The sequence below is a fragment of the Caenorhabditis briggsae genome, assembly GCF_000004555.2.
Source record: "Caenorhabditis briggsae complete genome, chrIV, whole genome shotgun sequence".
Classification (NCBI taxonomy): domain Eukaryota; kingdom Metazoa; phylum Nematoda; class Chromadorea; order Rhabditida; family Rhabditidae; genus Caenorhabditis; species Caenorhabditis briggsae.
The window spans coordinates 15,174,773-15,197,734 of NC_013487.2; the positions used below are offsets into that span (position 1 = coordinate 15,174,773).

At 38.8% G+C, this 22,962-nt stretch overlaps 4 protein-coding genes and 1 non-coding gene across 5 annotated transcripts; 2 read left to right on the plus strand and 3 right to left on the minus strand.

The window, feature by feature from the left end:
- Nucleotides 1-913: 913 nt before the first annotated feature.
- On the minus strand, nt 914-2,582 carry CBG21073 (the record flags this gene model as incomplete). The annotated part of the gene is made up of 3 exons (XM_045236255.1): nt 914-1,167; nt 2,052-2,169; nt 2,277-2,582. 3 exons carry the CDS (start codon nt 2,580-2,582, stop codon nt 914-916), a joined length of 678 nt encoding a protein of 225 aa, XP_045097202.1.
- Nucleotides 2,583-5,026: 2,444 nt separating this feature from the next.
- On the minus strand, nt 5,027-6,632 carry CBG21072 (the record flags this gene model as incomplete). The annotated part of the gene is made up of 4 exons (XM_002634698.1): nt 5,027-5,212; nt 5,255-5,396; nt 6,464-6,477; nt 6,588-6,632. 4 exons carry the CDS (start codon nt 6,630-6,632, stop codon nt 5,027-5,029), a joined length of 387 nt encoding a protein of 128 aa, XP_002634744.1.
- Nucleotides 6,633-8,083: 1,451 nt separating this feature from the next.
- On the plus strand, nt 8,084-11,408 carry CBG21071 (the record flags this gene model as incomplete). Its single annotated transcript, XM_002634697.1, has 4 exons — nt 8,084-8,611; nt 9,934-10,073; nt 10,658-10,847; nt 11,004-11,408. 4 exons carry the CDS (start codon nt 8,084-8,086, stop codon nt 11,406-11,408), a joined length of 1,263 nt encoding a protein of 420 aa, XP_002634743.1.
- Nucleotides 11,409-13,998: 2,590 nt separating this feature from the next.
- Nucleotides 13,999-21,597, minus strand: Cbr-elks-1 (the record flags this gene model as incomplete). Its single annotated transcript, XM_045236256.1, has 6 exons — nt 13,999-14,164; nt 15,349-15,656; nt 16,682-17,443; nt 19,131-19,804; nt 20,962-21,073; nt 21,388-21,597. 6 exons carry the CDS (start codon nt 21,595-21,597, stop codon nt 13,999-14,001), a joined length of 2,232 nt encoding a protein of 743 aa, XP_045097203.1.
- Nucleotides 20,681-20,752, plus strand: CBG28573. Its single transcript has one exon. It is a non-coding gene (tRNA).
- Nucleotides 21,598-22,962: the final 1,365 nt, after the last annotated feature.

Consider the following 22,962-nt stretch of genomic DNA (forward strand, 5'->3'; position numbering starts at 1 on the left):
CAGAAATAAAGAAATGGGTTGATATATGAAAACACTACAGCTTTTTAAAACAATTCAGACTTTGTAATTCACGTCTAGAAGCCAAATTATGGGCGTCAAAACATTATAGTTGAACTCAAAGAAAAAACTGTTTTTTCCGTACAAGTTTCTTTTTGCAGTGGTTCATCTCGAAGGACAGAATCAAGGAGTTCATTTCATCTTTTTTGCTGAAACAACTCGAACAAGAAACTAACAGAATCTAATCTATTTTTAATCAGAAATAAAAGTTTCAAAGTCCATTCCTATGATTTATGTTTTCTTTGCGGAAAAATAGATCAAATGCACTAGCGAGGTGGAGTTTTCTGTAGCTTCCATCGTATTTGTGTATTGATATTTCTAGTGGTCTACCTTCCCAGACTTCAACGTCAATTGTCTGGGACCGCGTTTACATGGCATCACTGTCTGGATTCCTATAAAAGTCAAAATTGTTCGGTCATTTTTAATTTTTTTGTTCTCATTTCCCAGCTGATCTTCCATACTTCAAACAATGCAGCGAGAAGGTGGAAAAAACGGACTTGGATTCGTATGAAGGTTTTTCATAGCAACACTGATGCTCTGATAGGACACCTGTCGATACCCGTGTAAATGAAGGCTACAGCAGCAAGAAGACGTAGTCCATCGGAATCTTTAATTGCGCAACGATAGCTCTTCGATACCTATTGCTCGGTAGGTACTGTATCTTCCGCGTGTCTGTGGTGTCATCCCCCCCTCTCTCTCGACGCCTGTTTTTGGTCCTTCCTTTCGATTGTTGACCATCCATTTCTTCGCAATCATGTTTGGCTCACAACTATGATTGGCAAATCGAACGGAGTTTCCACATTTTGTAGGATCGATGTAAAACCTACGACCAGTTTTGAACGGGTACGTATGGGTTTCACCATTTTCCTTGTATTCGAATTTGAAGCTCAGGAATAGAAATGATGATTTCTCCGTTGTAAGGAATGATGAACTCATTTTGTCCAGTTCCTTTGTCTTCAGAGGATTTGGCAAAAAAGCGTTTGCCTCGTAGTTGTCGGTATTCTTCGAAGACTTGGTTTTTACATCCAGCCTTTTTCAGAGCACACGACTTTGGACATACTATAATTGTCACAAGAATTTGTACTGCAATCACAATCCTCATTGTCACATCTAGAATTAAATAAGTTTTTTTTTCAATTTTTTGATTCGAAGGAACTTACTTTTTCACTCTGACAATTTTAGCTGGATCCGCTTTGTATGAAGAATGTAGGGAACATTCGCCATGGTTTCCTGCAAAACTTTTTACATATTTCTATGCAAATTGGGAGTATTGGGCAATTTGGGCACATTTTGGCCAACGTTGGCAAATTTAAGCCACTATTCAAGTTCATTGCCAAAATGACACGATACACCAAAATTACTAAAAAATTGAATTTCCCGCGAAAAATTATCCTAGAAACCACTTGAAAAGGCTCATGGCCTAACTTTCCAAATGGTGGCCTAGAAAATTCAAAAACTCGGCCCCCTCGGATTTTTCAGTTTTCTCTGGGTTTCTGGGGTAGTTTTTGTTGGGGAATTTGAATTTTTGTGTTTCAAAGATGATTTATGACTCAGAAAGTCGGATTTTGATTATAAGCTCACCTTCTTAAACTTGAAGCTAGGAATACTAGAAATATTCAGAAAAATAGAGATCACACTTCAAAAGGTCCAGATTCAGTTACCGCACCATTTTGAAGCGTTTTGAGGGGGTTAGGCCGACTGGACAAGTCAATGAGCCGCGTCCCATGTGCGGTGGCGTCGTATGGCACAAGACGCATGTCCGCGACGCGCCGAAAACTCAAAGTAGGAAAAACCTAGTCGTGTTTGGACTCATTTTAAAACTCTTGACAATCCACATCTAGCAGACATGCTCTAAATTGGGAGCCATGAACTTATGAAGTGAGAAACTTCAAGTTTTTTGAAATTCCAAAGATTCTAAAATTGAAAAATCTGAAAAGTTGAGAATAACAAGACGGTTTTTAAGCAGAACAATTTTATTCAAAAAAAAAAGGGACATTTGTTCTCTTCACATTGATCACGTCCGATTGCTCTATCGTCTTTTGCAGTACTTCTTGCATGAGCAATGTGGAACAGTCGGCTCATTGGAATCTGGTTAGCCGATTTTTGAATTCCCTGAAATTTGGTATTTTGATACATTTTAATATGAAAAAAATTGAAAATTATGAAGCCCAATATCTCGAATTGGCCTATTTCATCTTTGAACCCCACAAACCACTTACGCTTGGTCTTTCTTGTTGTTCTTCAGTGTACAATCGGCCGTCTGGTTGTGTCGAGTATTCCATGAGCTTTTCAATTAACTCTCGTTCGCAGAATCCAGTGATCAATGTTTCTGATCGGAGCAGCAGATCGTTCAGAAACGCTTTGGCGACATACAGCAACACCTCGGATCCAGAACCTTCTTTTCTGAAGCAATCCTCTGAGCATCTTTCATCCTTATCCTCGACTTTCAAATCCATGTGCTCCACAATGAAGTGTTGAAGAACTTCTGGATCGGCACAACTTCTCCAAACCATCCGAAGAAGCATATTTGAGGCAGAGTTTTGGAAAAACGGTGTGAATCGCAAAATAGATGAGATCCGGTTTGGATGTTCTGTGAACGAGGCGCTTCATAACTTCAAATCGACCATCCTCTGCTTTTTGGTACATGAAACGAAACGAAGATTATGAATGCTAATGTTTCAGTATTTCTAGTTGATGCAACCACAAAACAAACCAAAAATTCAAGCTCTCCATGAAAAACTAGCCTAGAAACCATCAAAAACGGCTCATGGCCTAACTTTCCAATCGGTGGCCTAGAAACCCAAAACTTGGCCACATTCATTTTTAGTCATTTTAGGTAGATTTTTGTAGTTTAAAAATGGTTCTAGATAAAAATGAACGCAAAATTCAAACCTCTTGCAAAAAAATAGCCTAGAAACCATCAGAAACAGCTCATGGCCTAACTTTCCAATTGGTGGCCTAGAATATTCGAAAACTCGGCCACAAGGCGAATTTTTGTTTTTCAAGGTTTCTACGGTAGATTTTGATGAGGATTTCAAATTTTTGTGTTTCAAAAGTCAGAAACGACTGCAAAAATCTGATTTTCCGAATGTTCAGATTTTTTAAAACTAGCTCACCTTTTTAAACTTGAATAATCCGCAAAAAAACAGATAGAATTTTCAGAAAAATAGAAAGAATACACACTTCAAAAGGTCCAGATTCAGTTACCGGACCATTTTGAAGCGTTTTTTGGGGGTTTTAGGCCGGTGGAAAATCAATAACCAGCCATTTGGTAGGGGGAGTAGAGTAATGGAATGAGGAGGAATAGGAAAAGAGGGGTCGACAGTGAGACTCCGCCCTCTTGTCTACCTGCGCAGTAGACAAGGAGGAGAGAGTGTTCCAAAGAGAGAGAGACGCAGAGACGGTCATTTTGACCCCCCCCCCCCTGTGTGTACCAGCCAACACGTAAGAGAAACAATCGCTCAACTTGGTGTCATAACTTTCTTATTTTTAGGCTTTTTTGAAATTTTCTTGTAGATTCTGACTTCGCATGTCAAGAGCTTCAAAATGAGTTCAAACATGGCTGCGTCCCTATTGGGCGCGTCGCGTACCGTGCCTCCACGGAAAATTGAAATTGGGCGGAGCCTAGTCGTGTTTGTGCTCATTCTGAAGCTTAATTTTTGACAAAATCTGAGTCCAGCATGTTTTGCGTTTTATAATGAGCCCAAACACGACTGGGCTCCGCACACTTTGAGATTTCACGTTGACACGCGACGCACGACCGCGACGCACTTGAAAAATCAAAGTTGAGCGATTCTATTCGTGTTTGGGCTTATTTTGAAGCTCTTGACGAGATAAATCTAACAAAAATGCTCAAAGTTCAGAAACAAGAACTGAAAAATGAAAAATTCGAGTTTTATGAAAATTCGAAAATTCTGAAATTGGGAAATCTGAAAATTAGAAGTTTTCAAGACAGTTTTAAAGGCAAAAAATTTATTTAAGGCAGTGAGTAACAGATACAATAATAAAAAATTGAAACGGCCATCAGGAAGATTTGAAAAACTTTGAAAAATTAAAAAAAATCCTCCATTGTTGTGAAAAGCATGGCGATGAACTCCGAGAGACCTGTGAAATGAGTGGAATTAAAAGTGGGCGGAGTCTATTCGTGTTTTAGTGGTTTCAAAATTTTCCGATGGTTTGAGATGAAAATGAACCAAAAAATAGATTGTCTCATGAAAAACTACCCTAGAAACCATCAAAATACGCTCATGGCCTAATTTTCCAATTGGTGGCCTAGAAAATTCAAAAACTCGGCCACCACCAAATTTTCTGTTTTCTATAAGTACGGTACTTACTCTTGAGAAATGTCCAGAAATTCGAGTTTAACACAAGCGAATAGGTCCCTAAACTCTCGTGGCGCTTGCAAAACGAATTCCTTTGAGAATCTGTAAAAATAAATGAATTTATCTAATATTGGTGGCCTAGAAATCCCAAAACTCGGCCGCGTTCAGTTTTAGTCATTTTCGGCCGTTTTTCGTCATTTAAAATAGAACATTGGGAAATTCGAATTTCGGCTTCATTTCAACTAAAATAGTCATGTTTAGGCAGTTTTAGGTTGGTGGCCTAGAAAATTCAAAACTCGGCCACGCTCATTTTCCGCCATTTTAGGCCGTTTTCATTGTTTTAAAAAGGGATTAGGGGTTTTGAGCTATGGGAAACTCGAATTTTGGTTTTTTTCCTGTCAAAATATCAAATTTGGGATCGTGGCCTAGAAATCCAAAACTCGGCCACGTTCGTTTTTAGTTACTTTAGGCCATTTTCATCGTTAAAAAAAAGGAATAGGTGTTCATGCTCGTGAAATTCAAAAATGGGACTTTATTTCAGTCAAAATGGCTCTCCATTAGCCAAATCCATCGAAAATGTTTAAACTTCAAAAAAATGAACTCAAAGTAAAAATTTCAATATTTGTAAAATGCCAAAGATTCTGTAATTAAAAAATCTGAAAAATTGAGAATAACACGACGGTTTTCAAGCAAAAACGTTTATTCAAAAACATGAATAGAAGAGCGAAGAGGCCTATTGTGCAGATGCATTCTACCATTTTTCCGGATGGCACAACACGATCACCTGCTTTTGGTGGTGGCGGGAGCACGTAAGTGTGTCCATCAGCGAGTCTCTGAAAAACCACTTTTCTCAAATTTTTAGAACTGCGAGTTACCGTATTTGGTTGAACTACCGTATTCGAGTCTTCATTTCTTTTCTGGCAAGTCGCAACCTCTCCGAATTCCAATTGATGTCCACAATGTAGTTGATCCTTAGTAATTGGTGGGATTCGAGACAAACGACCGACGATTTCTTTTCTGGAAGAGAGTTTTAGAGTAGCTTGAATGTTTTAAACTCATTCTGGCAAATTTTCACTTAGGATTTTCGCATTAAATAGATTCTGGGCTTCAAAATGAGCCCACACACGACCAGGCTCCGCCCACTTTTATTTTTCAGGCGCGTCGCGGTCGCGTGCTCCAGGTAAAATTTCAAAGTGGGCGGAGCCTAGTCGTGTTTTAACACAAAATGAATTTTATATTTGAACTTTACACTAAAATTTTGCCTAGAAACCATAGAAAATAGGCGATGGCCTAACTTTCCATATGGTGGCCTAGAAAATTCAAGAACTCGGCCACCAGGAAAATTTTCGTTTTTTGATGGTTTTTGGGGTAGATTTTGATGGGGAATCCGAATTTCTGTGTTTCAAGGGTTATTTGAAAGCTTTAACATTATCTTACCTTTTTAAACTTGAAAAATCAGCAAAAAATATTCAGAAAAATAGGGAATACACTTCTAAATGTCCAGAGGGGAATATCGAAAAAAAATCGATAAATTTTAGGCCGGTGGAAAATCAGGAACCAGCCATTTGTGAGGGAGAGTAGAATAGAATAATGAAAAGGAATGGTTTGGGATGGGTAAAGCGAGAGAGTGAGAGAGTGGTAGGGAAATGTAAAGAGATAGTGTGAGCTTTGAGCAGGGTTGCAACCGGCCGGGCCGGGCCGAGATTATTTTTTCTCCGGCCCGGCCCGGCCGGAAGCCCCGGCCAGCCCGGCCCGGCCGGTTCGGCCGGTTAGGCCCGTTCGAATTTAAGAAAAAACAGAAATTATTGAAGAATTATTTGAATTTATTTCTTAACAAGTAGCATAACAATGTAAAAACCGTATAAATGAACAAGGGGAAACAAAGAAATGGAAACCGGGGGAGAAAATTAAAGCTCATATCAACCAATCCAACAAAAAAGATAGAAAAATAACATAAAATTAACTAGAAAAATCACTACAATTAGTGAGAGAATCAGCGAGCCAGTGTGGAAATTTCGTGGCTATTTGCGAACCCAGAACGACCATCTCCACACGCTTGTACAGTAATCTTGTTCTTGTTTTACCGTTGTCGTTTGCTCTGAAAATAATTATTTTATGAAAAATAGGGATTATCAGGAAATTCGCGACAAAAAAGGAGAAAAATCGGTTGATAAACGCAAAAAATCGTCGAAAAAAAACAAAACAAACCCCCGTAAATCGACACGGGCTGCTAAACAATGCGCGCCTTGTCATATCGGAGCATCGTTGCAAATAAAAATGGCGCGCGTTCAAATATTAATTAATTGCCGGCCGGCCGGGCCGGGCCGGGCCCTGGTTTTTTTTCCCTCGGGCCGGCCCGGCCGGCGGGCCGGGCTTTACCGGCCGGGCCGGGCCGACCCGTTGGCCAACCCGACAGATTGCAACCCTGGCTATCAGGAGAGTTGTACAGAATTTGCTGGGAAAACGAAAAAAGGTATTGTTTATGATCATATTTTATGATCACCATCGCATACACATTTTATGATTTTTTTTGTTTTCAATATTTCAATATTTTGGAGACGTAGACAAGCCATTCTCAGAAAAAGGGAGAAATAATGGGCCATCAGAAAAACTAGAGCTTAATTATAAAATGATAACTTCAGAGCCTTGATTACACAATCTGAATGGGAATTGCAAATTTTCATGTTGACGTTTCCACATACATATCAACCTGATTGATTTTCCGCTGAAAACTGGCCTAGAAACCATCGAAAACGGCTCGTGGCCTAGTTTTCCAAATGGTGGCCTAGAAAATCCAAAAACTCGGCCACAATGGAATTTTTGGTTTTTTCTTGGTTTTTGGGGTAGTAAATTCGAGGTAGAGAATTCGATTTTGAGAACAAAAAACTTCTAGAAGTTCCATTTTCCGCTGAAATGTAGTTTTCACCTTCTAACATTTGAAGTGGACGGAGCCTGATCATGTTTTAGAGGTTTAGTGACGTTCCGGCGGTCTAAAATGAAAATGAACTATAAAATTGAATTCTACGTTACAAATTAGCCTAGAAACCACAAAAACGGCTCATGGCCTACTTTTCCAAATGGTGGCCTANAAAATCCAAAAACTCGGCCACCATGAAATTTTTGTTTTTTTTCGTGATTTCTGGTGTAGTTTTTGATGGGAAATTTGATCTTCATTATGAAAAACTATGACAAATTCTATTTTCCGCTTGAAATATTGTTTTTTTTCCACTTCTAACATTTAAAGTGGGCGGGGCCTAATCTTTTTTTAGCGGTTTAGTGATTTTTCCATCATTTGAAAAGAGAATAAACCATAAATTCGAATTCTACACCAAAAATTGACCTAGAAACCACAAAAAACAAACATGGCCTAGTTTTCCAAATGGTAGCCTAGAAATTTCAAAAACTCGGCCACCTGGAAATGTTTGGTTTTTTTATGGTCTCTGGGGTAGTTTTTGATGGGGAACTTGATTTTTTTGTTTTCAACTTTCAAAAATCTGTATTTATCATTGAAATAATCGATTAAAAATTTTTTTCATAGATCAAAAAAAAAAAATTTTTTTTGATAAAATATTTTTGATCTACCCGCGCGAGTGGGGTCTTTTTTAGTTTTTAGCTATTTTGCGCCTTTTTCAGTAATTTTTCAGGCATTTTTAGCCATTTTTAGTCATTTTTCGTCGAATTTTCTCATTTTTTCGAATTTTCAGATGAGAGAAACTTCTCGAAATCTCCAAAATTCGCCGACGACCTGCTTGTTTGGACCATCATATAAGGAAGAAAATTCGGATTTCGAATTCCGCAGTGTCCATGGCGAATCGCTCAAAAATCTCGGCGAAAAGAAGCAGTGGAAAGCGGATTTCCGAGGAATTTCGATGATTTTTGAGCTCCGTACCACTGAAAATGGCTACAGTACCCGGGTATATTGCATGCCTGAGAATCTGAGTCGCCTCTGGAAGGTCTCAGCCGATGTATGCTTCCAACAGGACACGCCCACTACAGTAACCCATGGAAATGAGCAATTTCGCCATGTGGATTTCGACTCGGAACATAATTTTTGTGAAGAAAATCGAGAAGGTTCGATTGGAGGGGACTTCCTGTTTGTGGAATTCAAAATTCGCATTTTGAATGTGAGCGGACTGGTTTTGGCGCCAATTTTGAACTTTGAAGAGCCACAAAATGGATTCTACGATACGGTATTGGTGGTCGAAGGACGCAAAGTCTTCGTGCAGAAACAGGTGAGATTGGGCTGAAAATAGTGCTGAAATGTGAATTCCCCATAGCCGAAAACATCTATTTTCTATTTCAAACTGTGAAAAATAGCGAAAAATGGCTGAAAATTGCAGAAATTAAAAAAAAAAAATCCGAAAAATCGATTTTTCATATACAAACACATATTTTTGTCAGTTGAGACTATGAAATTCAAATTCCCCATCAAAAACTACCCCAGAAACCCCAAAAAAACAAGAATTTTCATGGTGGCCGAGTTTTTGAATTTTCTAGGCCACCAAATGGAAAGTTCGGCCACGCTCGCTTTTTGGTGATTTCTAGGCCAATTTTTTGCCAAAAGTTCGAACTTTGTGTTCGTTTTCATCTAGAGCCATCTTTGAACGTCAAAAAAAGACCAAAACTAACTGGAAACCGACATGGCCGAGTTTTGGGTTTCTAGGCCACCATCCTGAAATTGAGCATTTTGACTGAAATAAAAAGTCGCATTTTTGAATTTCACGAGCATGAACACCTATTCCTTTTTTTTAACGATGAAAATGGTCTAAAGTAACTAAAAACGAACGTGGCCGAGTTTTGGATTTCTAGGCCACGATCCCAAATTTGATATTTTGACAGGAAAAAAACCAAAATTCGAGTTTCCCATAGCTCAAAACCCCTAATCCCTTTTTAAAACAATGAAAACGGTTTAAAATGGCGGAAAATGAGCGTGGCCGAGTTTTGAATTTTCTAGGCCACCAACCTAAAACAGCCTAAAAATGACTATTTTAGTTGAAATAAAGCCGAAATTCGAATTTCCCAAGGTCCGAAATCCCAATGTTCTATTTTAAATGACGAAAAACGGCCGAAAATGACTAAAAATGAACGCGGCCGAGTTTTGAGATTTCTAGGCCACCATTTGGAAAGTTCGGCCACGAGCCGTTTTTTGATGGTTCCTAGATTAATTTTTTGCAAGAAATTTGAATTTTGCGTTTGTTTTCATCTAGAACAATCTTAAAAGGACGAAAAATCACATTTTTGGTTTTCTAGGTCACCGAAAGCCAAAAACTCGACCGCGTTCAAATTTGCCTTGTAGTTGATGATTTTCAGCTCGATTTTGACTTTAGAACGGCTGAAAAGTCTCATTCTGTATCCAAAATAAAATAAACATTGAAAAATCGAATTTGGGGGTTTCTAGGCCACCAAAACTCGGCCATCACCAAAAATTGGTAGAAATGTCCCGAAATGATCAGAAAATGACGGGTAAGAAACTGAAAATGGTCTGAATCTGTCTGAAAAGCTCAAAAATCAGATTTTCGAAAAAAATTTTTTAATTGTTTAAAATTTTTTCCAGCTGCTGTCTCTGTACTCTCCATACTTCCACACTCTCTTCACCTCGTCAAATCCACCGAATTCTGAATTTTCGATCGATGATTCTCAAATCAAATTCACCGAATTTATCGATTTTCTGCATCACATTTATCCGGATTTCAGGTGAGCTCCAAATGACTGAAAACATGCTGAAAATGGCCTATTTAGGCTCGAAAAAATGTATAAAAATGGCTTAAAATGATCCAAAAATGCTCAAGAAATAGTGAAAAAATGGTTTTGGTTGGAAAATGTTGACAAAATTTTTTTTTCAAAATTTTCAAAATTGTCGGATTCTGATAAAAATTGATATCACGACATGAAACGGCTTGAATATGAGGAAACTGTCAAAAAAATTGTAAAAATTCGAAAATTGAAGAAAAAAATTTTTTGAAAAATTTCTTTAAAAATTTTTTTTCAAAATTTTCAAAATTGTCGGATTCTGATAAAAATTGATATCACGACATGAAACAACTTGAAAATGAGGAAACTGTCAAAAAAATTGTAAAAATTCGAAAATTGAAGAAAAAATTTTTTTGAAAAATTTCTTTAAAATTTTTTTTTCAAATGTTGAATTTTTTGGAATTTTTTTAACAGATTCCTCTTTTTTAAGTCATTTCAGGTCGTGAAATCAATTTTTATCAGAATCCGACAATCTTGAAAATTTTGGAAAAAAAAACTTTTCCTCCCCAAGTCTCCAAATTTTTAAGCTCCGCCCACTCGTTGGTGACGTCACGCAATGTCGAATCACTTCTGAGGATGTCACAACGCTTCGATTGCTCATTGGTGGCGTTTAAGGCTGAGCAATGGCTGATGGATGTCAAATGGATGGGTCCCGCGTGGAAATTGATCATGTCGGAGAGATACGGACTGGCCGGACTTCAAAACTACGTTATTCAAGTGAGAATTTGTCTGAAAATTTGGCAAAATTTCGAAATTCAGAAATTCAGGAATTTGAAAATTCCGACATTCAGAAATTCGGAAAATCCACAAATTCCAGGAATTCAGATATTCAGAAATTCTGAAATTCTGAAAATCGAAAATTCTAATTTTCAGAATCTCGAAACGCAAGCAGAAATTCAAAAAATCTCGAAATCCGAATACTACTCTTCTATGTCGGACGCCACGAAGACGTCATTGCTCAGCCGGATGTTCATAATTCTGGAGAAGGATTCAGAAGACGTGACGACGGATTCTGAAGACAGCCATAGGTGTAGATGTAATGCTCGCGAAGCATCTAGAGCTTCTGGAGCAGCTGGAGCTCGAGAAGACGTCAGAGGCATCAGGAGACGTGACGATGGACCCCCCTCTGGAGCATCTATGGCTGGATTGGGAGCTCGCGAAGGACTCGGAGGGAAAAGAAGACGTCCCAACGATGATGATGGTGCAGAAGACGATAGCGATGAGGAGATGGAAGAGCAACAGTATTCGAGAATTTTCGACACGATTGTCATGGATTAGAATTGTTTCTAGAATATTCTGGAATTTCAGACAAAAATTTTTTTTCAAATTTTTAAAATTTTTCCCCAATTTTCCCTGTATTATAATTGCACTCCCCCGTTTCTAATGTATAATGCACCATTTTTAAGTGATTTTTCCAGCTGAAAATGTACTTTTTTAAGCTGAAAAACGATTTTTTCCCAATTTACCCCGAATAAAATGATTTACCTGGAATTTTTTTGACATTTCCAGAATTTTTTTGCGGCTTCATAACTTTTTTGTTTTTGGATTTTCTTGAAATTCGGTTTTAGATTCTGAATGGGCACACCAAGAGCTTCAAAATGAGCCCAAACACGACTAGGCTGCGCCCACTTTGAAATTTCCTGAAAGCACGCGACGCACGACCGCGACGCGTCGAAGAAATCAAAGTGGGCGGACCCTAGTCGTGTTTGGGCTTATTTTGAAGCGCGGAACATGCTCAAACTGAAAATCATAGTTTTGTAAGAAAATATTTTACGATAAATGTCATAAACCGAAAATATCAAATTTCCCGAAATTTTCCTATAAAGTGATAATGCAAGCGAAGGAGTAGTTTTTCAACTTTGATCCAATTTTGTTTCTTATTAAATATATGAGAGCCCAAATCGGCTGTTTTCTGAGGGACACCTTCTGATAATAGATTCTGATGATATTCTGATGATAGAGGGAAAATATGAGAACGAGGGTGGAATAGAATAGCAAGAAAGGAAAGGTGTTAATTGGGGTTACTGTAGATGACACGTAATGACTCATAGTTGGTGGGAAGGATGGATTTGAAACAATGAGTTACTGTAGATGAGGGCATTTACCCCTAATGGGAGGGACACTCCACAGCGTTCCCTATGCTCCCAGGAAGAAGAAACAAGATAGAAGTAGATAGAAGTCATGTCCTTCCCATGAGTCATTTTGTGTTGTCTACAGTAACCCATTCTTCACACCCACCCCTTTGTCTCCTTACAATTATCCCCACACATGAGGAGATGTGGGAATTTTAGGTCGCTAAAATTGGCCGGCAAAAAGTGGTCGCGAAAAAGAAAAATTTCCTGAGAGGAATGTTTTTTTCGTCAACTTTTCTGTGATGGCCTAACTGTTGCACATTGTGGCCTATTTTTTGAGTTTTGAAGTTTGAAAACTATTTTATTTGACTTTTCTTGCTGTGAGCTTCAAAATGAGCCCAAACACGACTAGGCTCCGCCCACTTTCTGTTTTTGGGCGCGTCGCGGTCGTGCGTCGCGTGTCTGGGTGGGCTTTCGAAATGGGCGGAGCGTAATCGTGTTTGGGCTCATTTCAAAGAGTTTTTTCATGAGAAATTCGAATTTGCTATTTTGAAAGCTCAAAAACGCACCCCCCCGCACGTCTAGGCTCCGCTCATTTTCACTGGACCCCTTAAAAGGGGGCGGAGCTTGAAGTGAACGGAGCCTAGTCGTGTTTAGGCTCATTTTGAAGCTCTTAACAGGACGAAAACGATGTGGTAAAGTTTCGATAAGAATTTTAACTTCTAAATGCCGATTTTTTTTGTTATAAACTCAAATATCACAAAAAAACACGAACACTGATCAAAATCTCAGTCACAAAACCTAGAAAACAATCATAATTTTCCCAATTTTTATGAATTCTAAACTCTGGGAAGATAGAAGTTTTCATTCAAAAATGGTCCAGGTTCTTCTAGATGTCACTTTCCTAAAAAAAAACCATGAAACTGGTCCTTCTAATCCTTCTTCTCATCGCTCTGATGAATGCCGATAAAGTTGTAACAGGTTCAGGTCATGTAAGTTTTAATCAGAATTCTGCATTTGTCTCGTTATGAGCTTCAAAATGAGCCCAAACACGACTAGGCTCCGCCCACTTTGAATATTCCCGCGCGTCACGGTCGTGCGTCGCGTGTCTCTAGGAAAAATGGAAGTGGGCGGAGCCTAGTCGTGTGGGGGCTCATTTTAAATCTCTCAATGTGATAAACACGAGTTTGATAACAAAGTTGACATAATTTCAGTTTTAGGGACCTAAAAGGTTCAAAAAGTGTTTTAAGAACACCAATTTTCAGAATACGCGCGTTGAATCTCGCCGTATGAAGACTACTACAGTACCAATGTCAACGCCAAACAAGGAAATTAAGGTATTCAGGCCTGGAAAAGCCTAAAAAAGCCTAAAAAATCTGAAAATTTCAGATTCCGGAGCCTAAAACCAACCGGACCACTTTGGCTCTAGAAAATTCCGAAAATTCCGATTCCTGGATTTCCAATTTTTCAAAAATCATGGAAAATTTTCTGAAGGCACTCATGTCGGCCGGCAAATCCAACGGTGTTGTGGAAGCCGCGCGGACTACGGTACAGCCGGCGGGAATTTGAATTTTTTTGCAAAATAAATAACTAATTTTATTCAAAAAATCTGAAAATTTGAAAAATGCAAATTTCGGCATAAAAGACCCAATTAAATAGTGAAAGAAAATTGTGGGCGAGACTTAAAATATTCAAAGGGACATGGGAAAAATTGTGTGAGATTTCAGAATATAAAAAGTGAAAAGATATGAAATCTTCAAAAAATTTGAAAAATTAGAAAAATTAAAAATCTAAATTCAAGCCCAAATTCCATCGGCATCATCGTCGTGGGGATTCTGATGACTTTGTGGTGGATGTCCAATGGTGCCTGGAATAATTGGTGCTGGCAACGGCGCTCCAGGGATAACGCTAGCCATCGCGTTCATTGAAATGGTCGGATCCGGATGGGCAACCATGGCTCTTCTGGAAGACAGCATCATTATTCTTGAAAAATATTGTTAGATTCGAATTCGGCTTGCCAAGAGCTTCAAAATGAGCCCAAACACGACTAGGCTCCGCCCATTTTGATTTTTCGAGTGCGTCGCGGTCGTGCGTCGCGTATCTAGGTCGAATTTCAAAATGCGCGGAACCTAGTCGTGTTTAGATTCATTTCAAAGCGCGTTTTATAACAAATACAGTCCTATAGTTATTTTAGGCTGAAAATGCATTTCTACGCCACCAGGTGCAAAAATAGGCTAATGTTGGGCCATCAACGTTAAGAAGGTACAGTATCCTTAAAAAACGGTCAAATTGGGTTGTGTTTAGCCTCATTATGAAGCACTTTCTACAAAAAGTTTAAAAATAAATCTTGCGTCAGCGAGTAACAAAAATTTTAAGGGTTACAGTATCGTGAAAACTGAGAAACATGTTGTTGGTACCGAATTTTTGCTCTTGGTGGCCTAGAAGTTCATTTTCGGCTATTGTAAATTATACTAACGTGTTTGTCGTGAGAAGAACTGTAAAATGAGCCTAAACACGACTAGGCTCCGCCCACTTTGGTTTTTCAGTCGCGTCGCGGTCGTGCGTTGCGTGCTGGCGTGAATTTTCGAAATGGGCGAAGCCTAGTCGTGTTTAAGCCCATTTTGAAGCACTAAGCATGCTCAAACTAAAAATCCTAGTTTCAAGTTTTCCGGGGCAATATTATACAAAATATGCCATAAATTAAAAATTTCGAACTCTCCGAAATTTCCGAATGTTGTCGATAACTTTTTAAATTTTCATTTTCACAAGCTGAAACTTAATTTTCTTAATGTCAAATTTAAAGAGCTTCAAAGTGAGCCCAAACACGCCTAGGCTCCGCCCATTTTGAGATTTTCCACAGACACGCGACGCACGACCGCGACGCGCTTGAAAAATGAAAGTGGGCTGAGCCTAGTCGTGTTTAGGCTCATTTTGAAGCGCATTGAAAAATACGCAGATAGCTGCTGAGTTCAAATCTCTATGCGAAAAACTAGATGATATATGAGCCTTTAATGTTTTATAATTTGGGTCCCAAAAATAAAAATTTTCAAACATTGCCGATTCCTGCCGTGTTTGGGCTCATTTTGAAGCTAATTACAAGCGCAAATCAAAAATTGCAAAATTTTCTATAGATTCTCTTAACTAACCTCTCATTTTCCTGCTTCAACTTCCTTATCAACGCGTCTTTGTGCCTTCGAATTGTCTCAATTTCATCTCGAGGACCTCGAGATTTTTCCAGAAGTGCCAAATGAGTATCCTTCTCTGATATCGCTGCTAACAAGGCTTCTTGTCTGGAAAATTTATCGATTTTTTGGGGAAAATTCCAGAAAAATGGGTACTTTAGCTGGAAGAGTTGCTCCAGATGCTGCCTTCTTTCGGTTTCGATGGCTCGAATCATTTGATCTCGATCACCACCCTCAGATACGCTTTGTTTGTTTCTTCGGAGATCGGAAATCTGGAAAAAATCAATAAAATCGGTGGATTTTTAAAATTTTTTTACATTCTTTTATTTTTCAAAAAATATTTTTCACCGTTTTTGAAATTCTGCAGACTGCTATTTGACAACAAACATCAAAATCATTTTTATTTCATCATGGGCTTCAAAATGAGCCCAAACACGACTAGGCTCCGCCCACTTTGAGTTTTCCGGCGCGTCGCGGTCGTGCGTCGCGTGCCATAAGTGAAAATTCAAAGTGGGCGTAGCATAGTCGTGTTTGGGCTCATTTTAAAGCTCGTACCCTTTTAAACTCAAATTATTGGCTTGCAGAACCTTTAAAAAAGTCAAAATAAAATAATTTTGAGTTTAAATTATTTGTTCCCTGTTAGAATCAGAATTTCTGTCATATCTCGGCTAGTTCGGAAGATAGCCGTTTCAAATCAGTACTAATCTACGTATTTTTGAGTGGGCTCCAAAATGAGCTTAAACACGACTAGGCTCCGTCCATTTTCTTTTTTGGGTGCGTCGCGGTCGTACGTCGCGTGCCTGGGCGAAAATTCAGAGTGGGCGGAGTCTAGTCGTGTTTGGGCTCATTTTAAAGCTAAAAAGCTCACAATTGTCAATAACCTATTTTTAGACAGTTTAAACATTCTCAATATGGGCAATTTGAGAAAATTCCGGGGAAATTTTTTTCCGAACATTTTGACATTTTTCCAAAATTTCGAAATATCTACAAATTACTATACATAGTTATGTTTAGCTCTATAAGCGTTTCAAAATGATCCTAAACACGACTAGGCTCCGCCCACTTTGATTTTTTAGACGCGTCGCGGTCGTGCGTCGCGTGCGCAAGGGTGAACATAGAAGTGGGCGGAGCCTAGTCGTGTTTGGGCTCATTTTGGAGCTCTGAACAAGGTTAAGGCAATGGTGACATTAATTTTCGAATAGGAGTTCGTAGAATTTCAAAAAATGTCAAAATAAGCAAAAATTGGGGTTAAAAACGAATTTGCTGTTTTTGAGAACAAAAACCATTGTTTGATGGCCATGTTTAGGTTCATTTTGAAGCTATGAAAACCTACTTCCTTCCGGGCTTCATTCAATTGCGATGAGACTTGTTGTAAGTGATGTTTCTGCTGCGACAAGTGAACTTCTCTCTCCGCAGTAATCGAAACAGATTCTCGAAGGGCTTCCTCAAGTTCCTCGATACGTTTATGAAGATTTGATTGTTGATTAGAGCTCTTTGTCAAGGTTCCAGCTACACTTCCAGAAGAAGGGGGTACTGTAGTCTTCTCGGCATTCTGCTTAATTTGGGCTGTCAAATTTAAGTTTTCCTTTTCCAGCGAATGAACCATTTTCAGAAGTTTCTCAACCTCTTTTCTGGCATCCTCCACATCCATCCTAAGCTCATCAGTCCCCTTATCAACCATCGCATCATCCAGTCGCTTCTTTGCCTGGTTCAAATCTCGATTCATATCACCAATCTTCTCATTTTGGGATTCCAAAAGGATATCTCTGTCCGCCAACTCCTTTTGTAGATTCTCAATGGTCCCTCTCAACTGTGTCATCTCGTTTTGATACGTCTTCTGTTGCTCCAAATGCTCTTTCTCAGAATTCCTTCTTAGCTGATCGATATGCTCTTGTAGCCTTATACGTTCTCTCTCCCCTTGCTCAATTCTCTCGGTCATTTCTTTCTCCTTTTGAACGTCTGGATGAGATAGAAGGCGGATTTTCGCGCGGTCCAGGTCTTGTTCCTTCTCGCGGACCGTGTTTTCAAGACTGTCGATTCGTCCGATTAGTTGGGAGGTCTGCAAAAAAATCGGTTATTAAGATCTGGTTTGTTTTTAAAGCGTCTAAACTTATCTTGAAATTTTGAAAGTTTTGAAGTTTTGAAAAATCACTATCTGGCAGTGTTTAGGCTCATTTTGAAACTCTCCACATAAGGATTTTGAGTCATATCTCGGCTAGTTTCGGAAATAAGCATTTCAAACGATTCTAGTCGTGTTTGAGCTCATTTTGAAGTCCTCTACGGTCTCAATTCAGATCTATTGTGTTTCAAGCGTCAAATTGAGCCCAAACACGACTAATAATATATTTATTTGCAATGCATGGGGGTGAAATCGATAGATAATTTGGCAAGAAGTGGGACCTGTACAAATAAAAAAAGTAAAATGACCAGACGGACCGACTAGAGTACTGTAGGTCAAGTGGGAGGGATCAGAATATCATAAGGAATCGCTCCTACTCGCTTAGCAAACGCCACCGGACTGAGCTTAGAATTTATCACCTTACATACACGGTTCCACATAGACAAGTTTCTGTGAAGGAAGCAGTCAAAGTATTGACCGTTGATTCTGAACAAATACGGGGCTCTGTTAGAATGGCTGGGAAGAATGTAGGACGACATAGAGGGAGGCTTCGCACACTTTGGATTTTCCCCCGAGGCACGCGACGCACGACCGCGACGCTCTCGAAAAATAGAAATTGCGCGATTCTAGTCGTGATTGGGCTTATTTCAAAGCTTAGAACGTCCCAAATTCAGATGTATTGTTTTTCAAGCTTCAAAATGAGCAGAAAAACGCTTAGGCTTCTCCCACTTTGAAATTACAGGCAAGTACGCGACGCACGACCGCGACGAATCCAAAACTTTGAAATTTGCCTTATTTCGAAGCTTTTGACCTTACTAAATTACAATGTTCAATTATCGGAAAGTTTGAAACTTTTTGGAAGAAGGAAAATGCAGAAAATCGTGATTTTTTAAAAATTTGCTTTATTAAAATTTTCATCAGAGACAAAGTGGTCCAAATGTTAGGGAGAGTTTGAAGTTATCACACCAAACTGACTACCAATCAATTTGTTTTGTCTTGAGCTTCAAAATGAGCCCAAACACGACTAGGCTCCGCCCACTTTGAAATTTCACCTAGACACGCGACGCACGACCGCGACGCACCCCAAAATTCAAGGTGGAGCTATTCTAGTCGTGTTTGGAGTTATTTTGAAGCTCAACGCAAAACAACGCCCCAAAAAATGACAAAAATCAAAAAAATATCACAAAAATCGTAAAAAGGGCGTTTCAAACTTTTCAAATTTGTGAAAATTTTTCCAAAATCGTATTTTTCTCACTCATCTTGTTTCAAATCTTCAAAACTTTTTTTGCGCTGTCTTTAACTCTTTTTGAGCTTCAAAATGAGCCTAAACACGACTACAATCACTCAACTTTGATCTTTTTAGGAGCGTCGCGGTCGTGCGTCGCGTGTCTAGGTGAAATTTAAAAATTGGCGGAGCCTACTCGTGTTTGGGCTCATTTTGAAGCTCTCCTTAAGCTATTTAAGAAAGTATAGCCAAAAATGTTTAAATTTCAAAACTAGTTGAGATGTGGGTAATTCAAGTTTCCTAACTTTTGAGCCCAAAACAAAGCTGCTCAAACTTGACCGATTCTAGCCGTGTTTGGGCTCGTTATGAAGCTCATTTCATCCTCAATTTTAAAATGCTCACCTTAATCTCGGTCTGCCTGATCAATTCCGTTTTATCCGATACATCGGCCTTGGCACTCGACAGATCTCTTTCCAGCACCGCTATTCTCTCATCTTTCTGCTCTAATTGCTTATTCTTCGAGTCCAATTTCTGTCGTAATGCATCAACATCGCCTTGTAACAAAGTATTATGTTGTTCTCGATTCGTCAATTGATCTTTGAGCACTTGAAGGTGACTCTTCATCTCGTTAGCCGTCTGTTCAGCAGTCTGCATCCTACTCTGGCATCCCATGAGCTCTTGCTTCTTCTCAGCCAGCTCAACTTCACTTCGATCCATTTTCATCCTCATTGTGCTCATCTCATGTCCACTTAAATTCTTATCAGTGAAATCTCTCGGCTGATTACTTCTTCCCATTCGCTGTCTCATTAGCTCATCTTCCAACTCCACGATTCTCGCCTGCTTTTCATCAATTCGTCGTAATGCGTTCTCTATAGCTTGCCGTCCTGATGGATCTTGTGATGCCATCATTGATTGAGCCTCTTTTGTTGTTAGAAGGTCTTGAAGTCTCATTATAGTGTCTTCCAGTTCTCTGACTCTTCCATCCATTGCTCCATGACTGCTACCAGATTCTAGGGCGGTGGTGAGTTGACGGATTCGTTCGTCGCGTTCGCGTAGCTCCATACGGAGTTGGAGAGCTGTAACAAACTACTGTATAATGTGTAAAATATTATGTTCTATATTTTTACACTGTAGTTTTTGAGTTATGCGCCTTTAAAGGAAGTGTCCCCGTCGACGTCTAGCTCCGAGGTACTGTCTACTTTAAAGGCGCATAACCCGAAAACTAAGCCAGCTATAAAAAATCACAAAACTAGGAAAATGTGTAAAATTTCATGTGCTATAACGTTGTGATGTAAAATTTTTACCTAGCTATCATGGTTTTTGAGTTATGCGCCTTTAAAGAAAAAGTACCCGCCAAAGTCCTGGTCTTGGGCGCCCTCTACTTTAAAGGCGCATATCTTCAAAACTACATTAGCTAGGTAACAGCTGTAATCTGTCAAAATGCTTACCATCTTATGGGCTATATATTTTTATTTTAAAATTTGACCCGGCCGTAGTTTTTAAGTTATGCGGCTTCAAAGAGAGGGTCCCCGCTGACGTCTAGCTTCGGGATGAACCCTATTTTAAAGGCGCATATCTAGAAAACTACAATATCTACTACAAATTAATAAATATGATGTTGTGTGAAATTGAATTTTGCACATTTCATAAGTTTAAACATTTTACCTAGCTACCGTACTTGTTGAGTTATGCGCCTTTAAAGTTAACGCACACCACCTAAGCGAACACAGAGAACCTCGCAACTAACTAAAGCTATCTTCAAGACCCTATATCTCTGAAATCAATTTAGCTACAAAAAAGTTGTTAACTACATAATTGCTCAGCATAAAATTTCCAACAATTCATTTGTTGAAAAATTTTCAGTATCTCTTCTCCTTCCAAAGTTGCGACCCTTCCAATATTTCCCATTTTCCTCTCCATTTATAACCGCCATTCACTTCGAACGAGAGTGTGGGGGTATAGCTCAGGGGTAGAGCGCTCGCTTTGCATGCGAGAAGTCTGGGGTTCGATTCCCCATACCTCCAGTTACCTTTTTATTTCTTTTTGCTTCTTTTTTTAGTGATTTTTGAAATACTGGGGAGGAGTGAGAGACGCAGAGAAGCTAGATTTCTTTGCACTCTCTTCTTTTCCAGCGTTTTCTAGCCCTAAAAAAAGCGATAGAACTATTAGAAGGCCCCTTGCTCAAATCTAAGCGGTTTTACATATTTTTAAATTTATAAAAATAGATAATTACCTTCGTTTGTGGATCCTAATCCATATTCATTACCACCGATCCCTCCCGACTGTACCATTCTCTCCAAATGAGCAATCCGATTAGCTTCGTCACGACGCATCTGACGCTCTCTCTGAAAAATTAGCTTGGTTATGTTTAAAGGCGCATATCTCAGTGACTACGGTAGATATTTTAAACATTCTAATTGCAATGATGCTTAGCGTAAAATTTCACAGATTTTTGTAGTTCACAACTCTTTTTTTAGCTACCGTAGTTTTTGAGATATGCGCCTTTAACAAGGGACCTCTGACGGCCAAGACGCATAACTCAACAACTACTGTAGCTATTGGAAACCTGTAAACTTAAAAAATGTGTAGAATTTTATGCTGAGCAATTATATAGCTGGAAATCAGCCCCTTTCTCTTTTGGTTTGAACGATACACTCACTTTAAGCTCGGGACTCCAAAACGTCTTGATACTATTCATTGTTTGGTTTAGTTTTTCCATAATTGTATCATATTCGACCTTCAACTGCTCATATTCTCGAGCCAAATTGATTCCACTTGGATTTAAACTATTTAAGTTCAATCGAGACATTCCAGGCTGCATTAGGTCGTAATCCTGGACACCAGGGGCTGGAACAGAGGTGGTCGCCATGCTGAAAAGATTGTAGAAGGTTTTGAAAGGTTCTAGGACATTCTAGAGGGGTCTAGAAGCTTTTTTAGGGTTACAGAAGGTCCTAGACTGTTCGGAAAGCTCTTGTAAAGCCTGAAGGATCCTAGAAGCTTCCAGAAGAGTCTAGAACGTTTTGGTCCCTATTTCTTAGATGTTTGTTTTAAATAGCTCGTCTCTTTTGATGGAACACAAAAACTCAATGCATATATTATAGTCTCTGGGGGATCTTTGAGCAAAAAAGATCTAGGAAAAAAGCGCCAAAAAGTGTTTACTTCTTCTTTTGAAAGATATAGTTGTCTGCGCCTTAAAAAAGAGTGGGTGCTAACTTTAAAGGCGCATTACTCAAAAACGATGATAGCTAGATAAAATTGGTACAGAGTCTTAATATAGATCACCAAATTGTACACGTTTTTGTGATTTGCAGCTTTTGGATAGCTACCGTAGTTTTTGAGTTATGAGCCTTTAAGGGTAGCTCGCGGAAATCGGACATTGGAAGGGAGGGGATGTTTTTTAAATGCGCATAACTCCAGAACTACAGTAGTTATCAAAAAGTTGTTAATTAAAAAGTTGTTGAACATAAAATTTGAAACATTTTGATGATTAACTAGCTACAATAGTTTTTGAGTTATGCGTCATTAAAGCGCACGGACATCGGGCGTCGGAAGGGAGGGGATGTTTTTTTAAAGGCGCATAACTCAAAAACAATGGTAGCTAGTCAGAACTTGTAAGCTACAAAGATGTAGATTTTAAAATGTTTGAAATTTTTGAAATTTACAACGTTTTGCTAGCTATTGTAGTTTTCTAAATATGCAGGGGAAGAGGCCACCAAGCTCCAGCGCGCGCTTAACTTAAAATGCGCATATCTCTGAAACTACAGTAGCTAGCAAAACATTGAAAACTAGAAAAATATGTAAAATTTTATGCTCTTTAATTTGATATTGAACAGTTTTTTCTAGCTTTCTTGGTTTTCAAGTTATAACTACTTTTCTGAAAATAGCAGAACTTTTTTTGGGTTTTCTAGTGTCCTAGTAGAAAAAAAGGCGCCAAAAACGGGAAGCTAGAAGAGAAAGTGGGAAAAGGGTCCAAATTGTTTTATGTGTGAGGTCGACTAATGCTATTTGGTCAAAAATTAGAGGGTGGGACATTTTTTCCACTTTTTTTTGGTGGGAGGCATAAAAAAATAGAAAATCTAGGATTTTTGAGGGTTTGCAATCTTTTTTCAACTGTTTTAAATGTTGAAATTGACGTTTTCAAGATTTTCAGCGTTTTTTTTATATACTAGGCAAGAATTCAGCTGAATCGGATCAAGAACGAACCAAGAACGGACCAAAAACGGACCTGAAACGA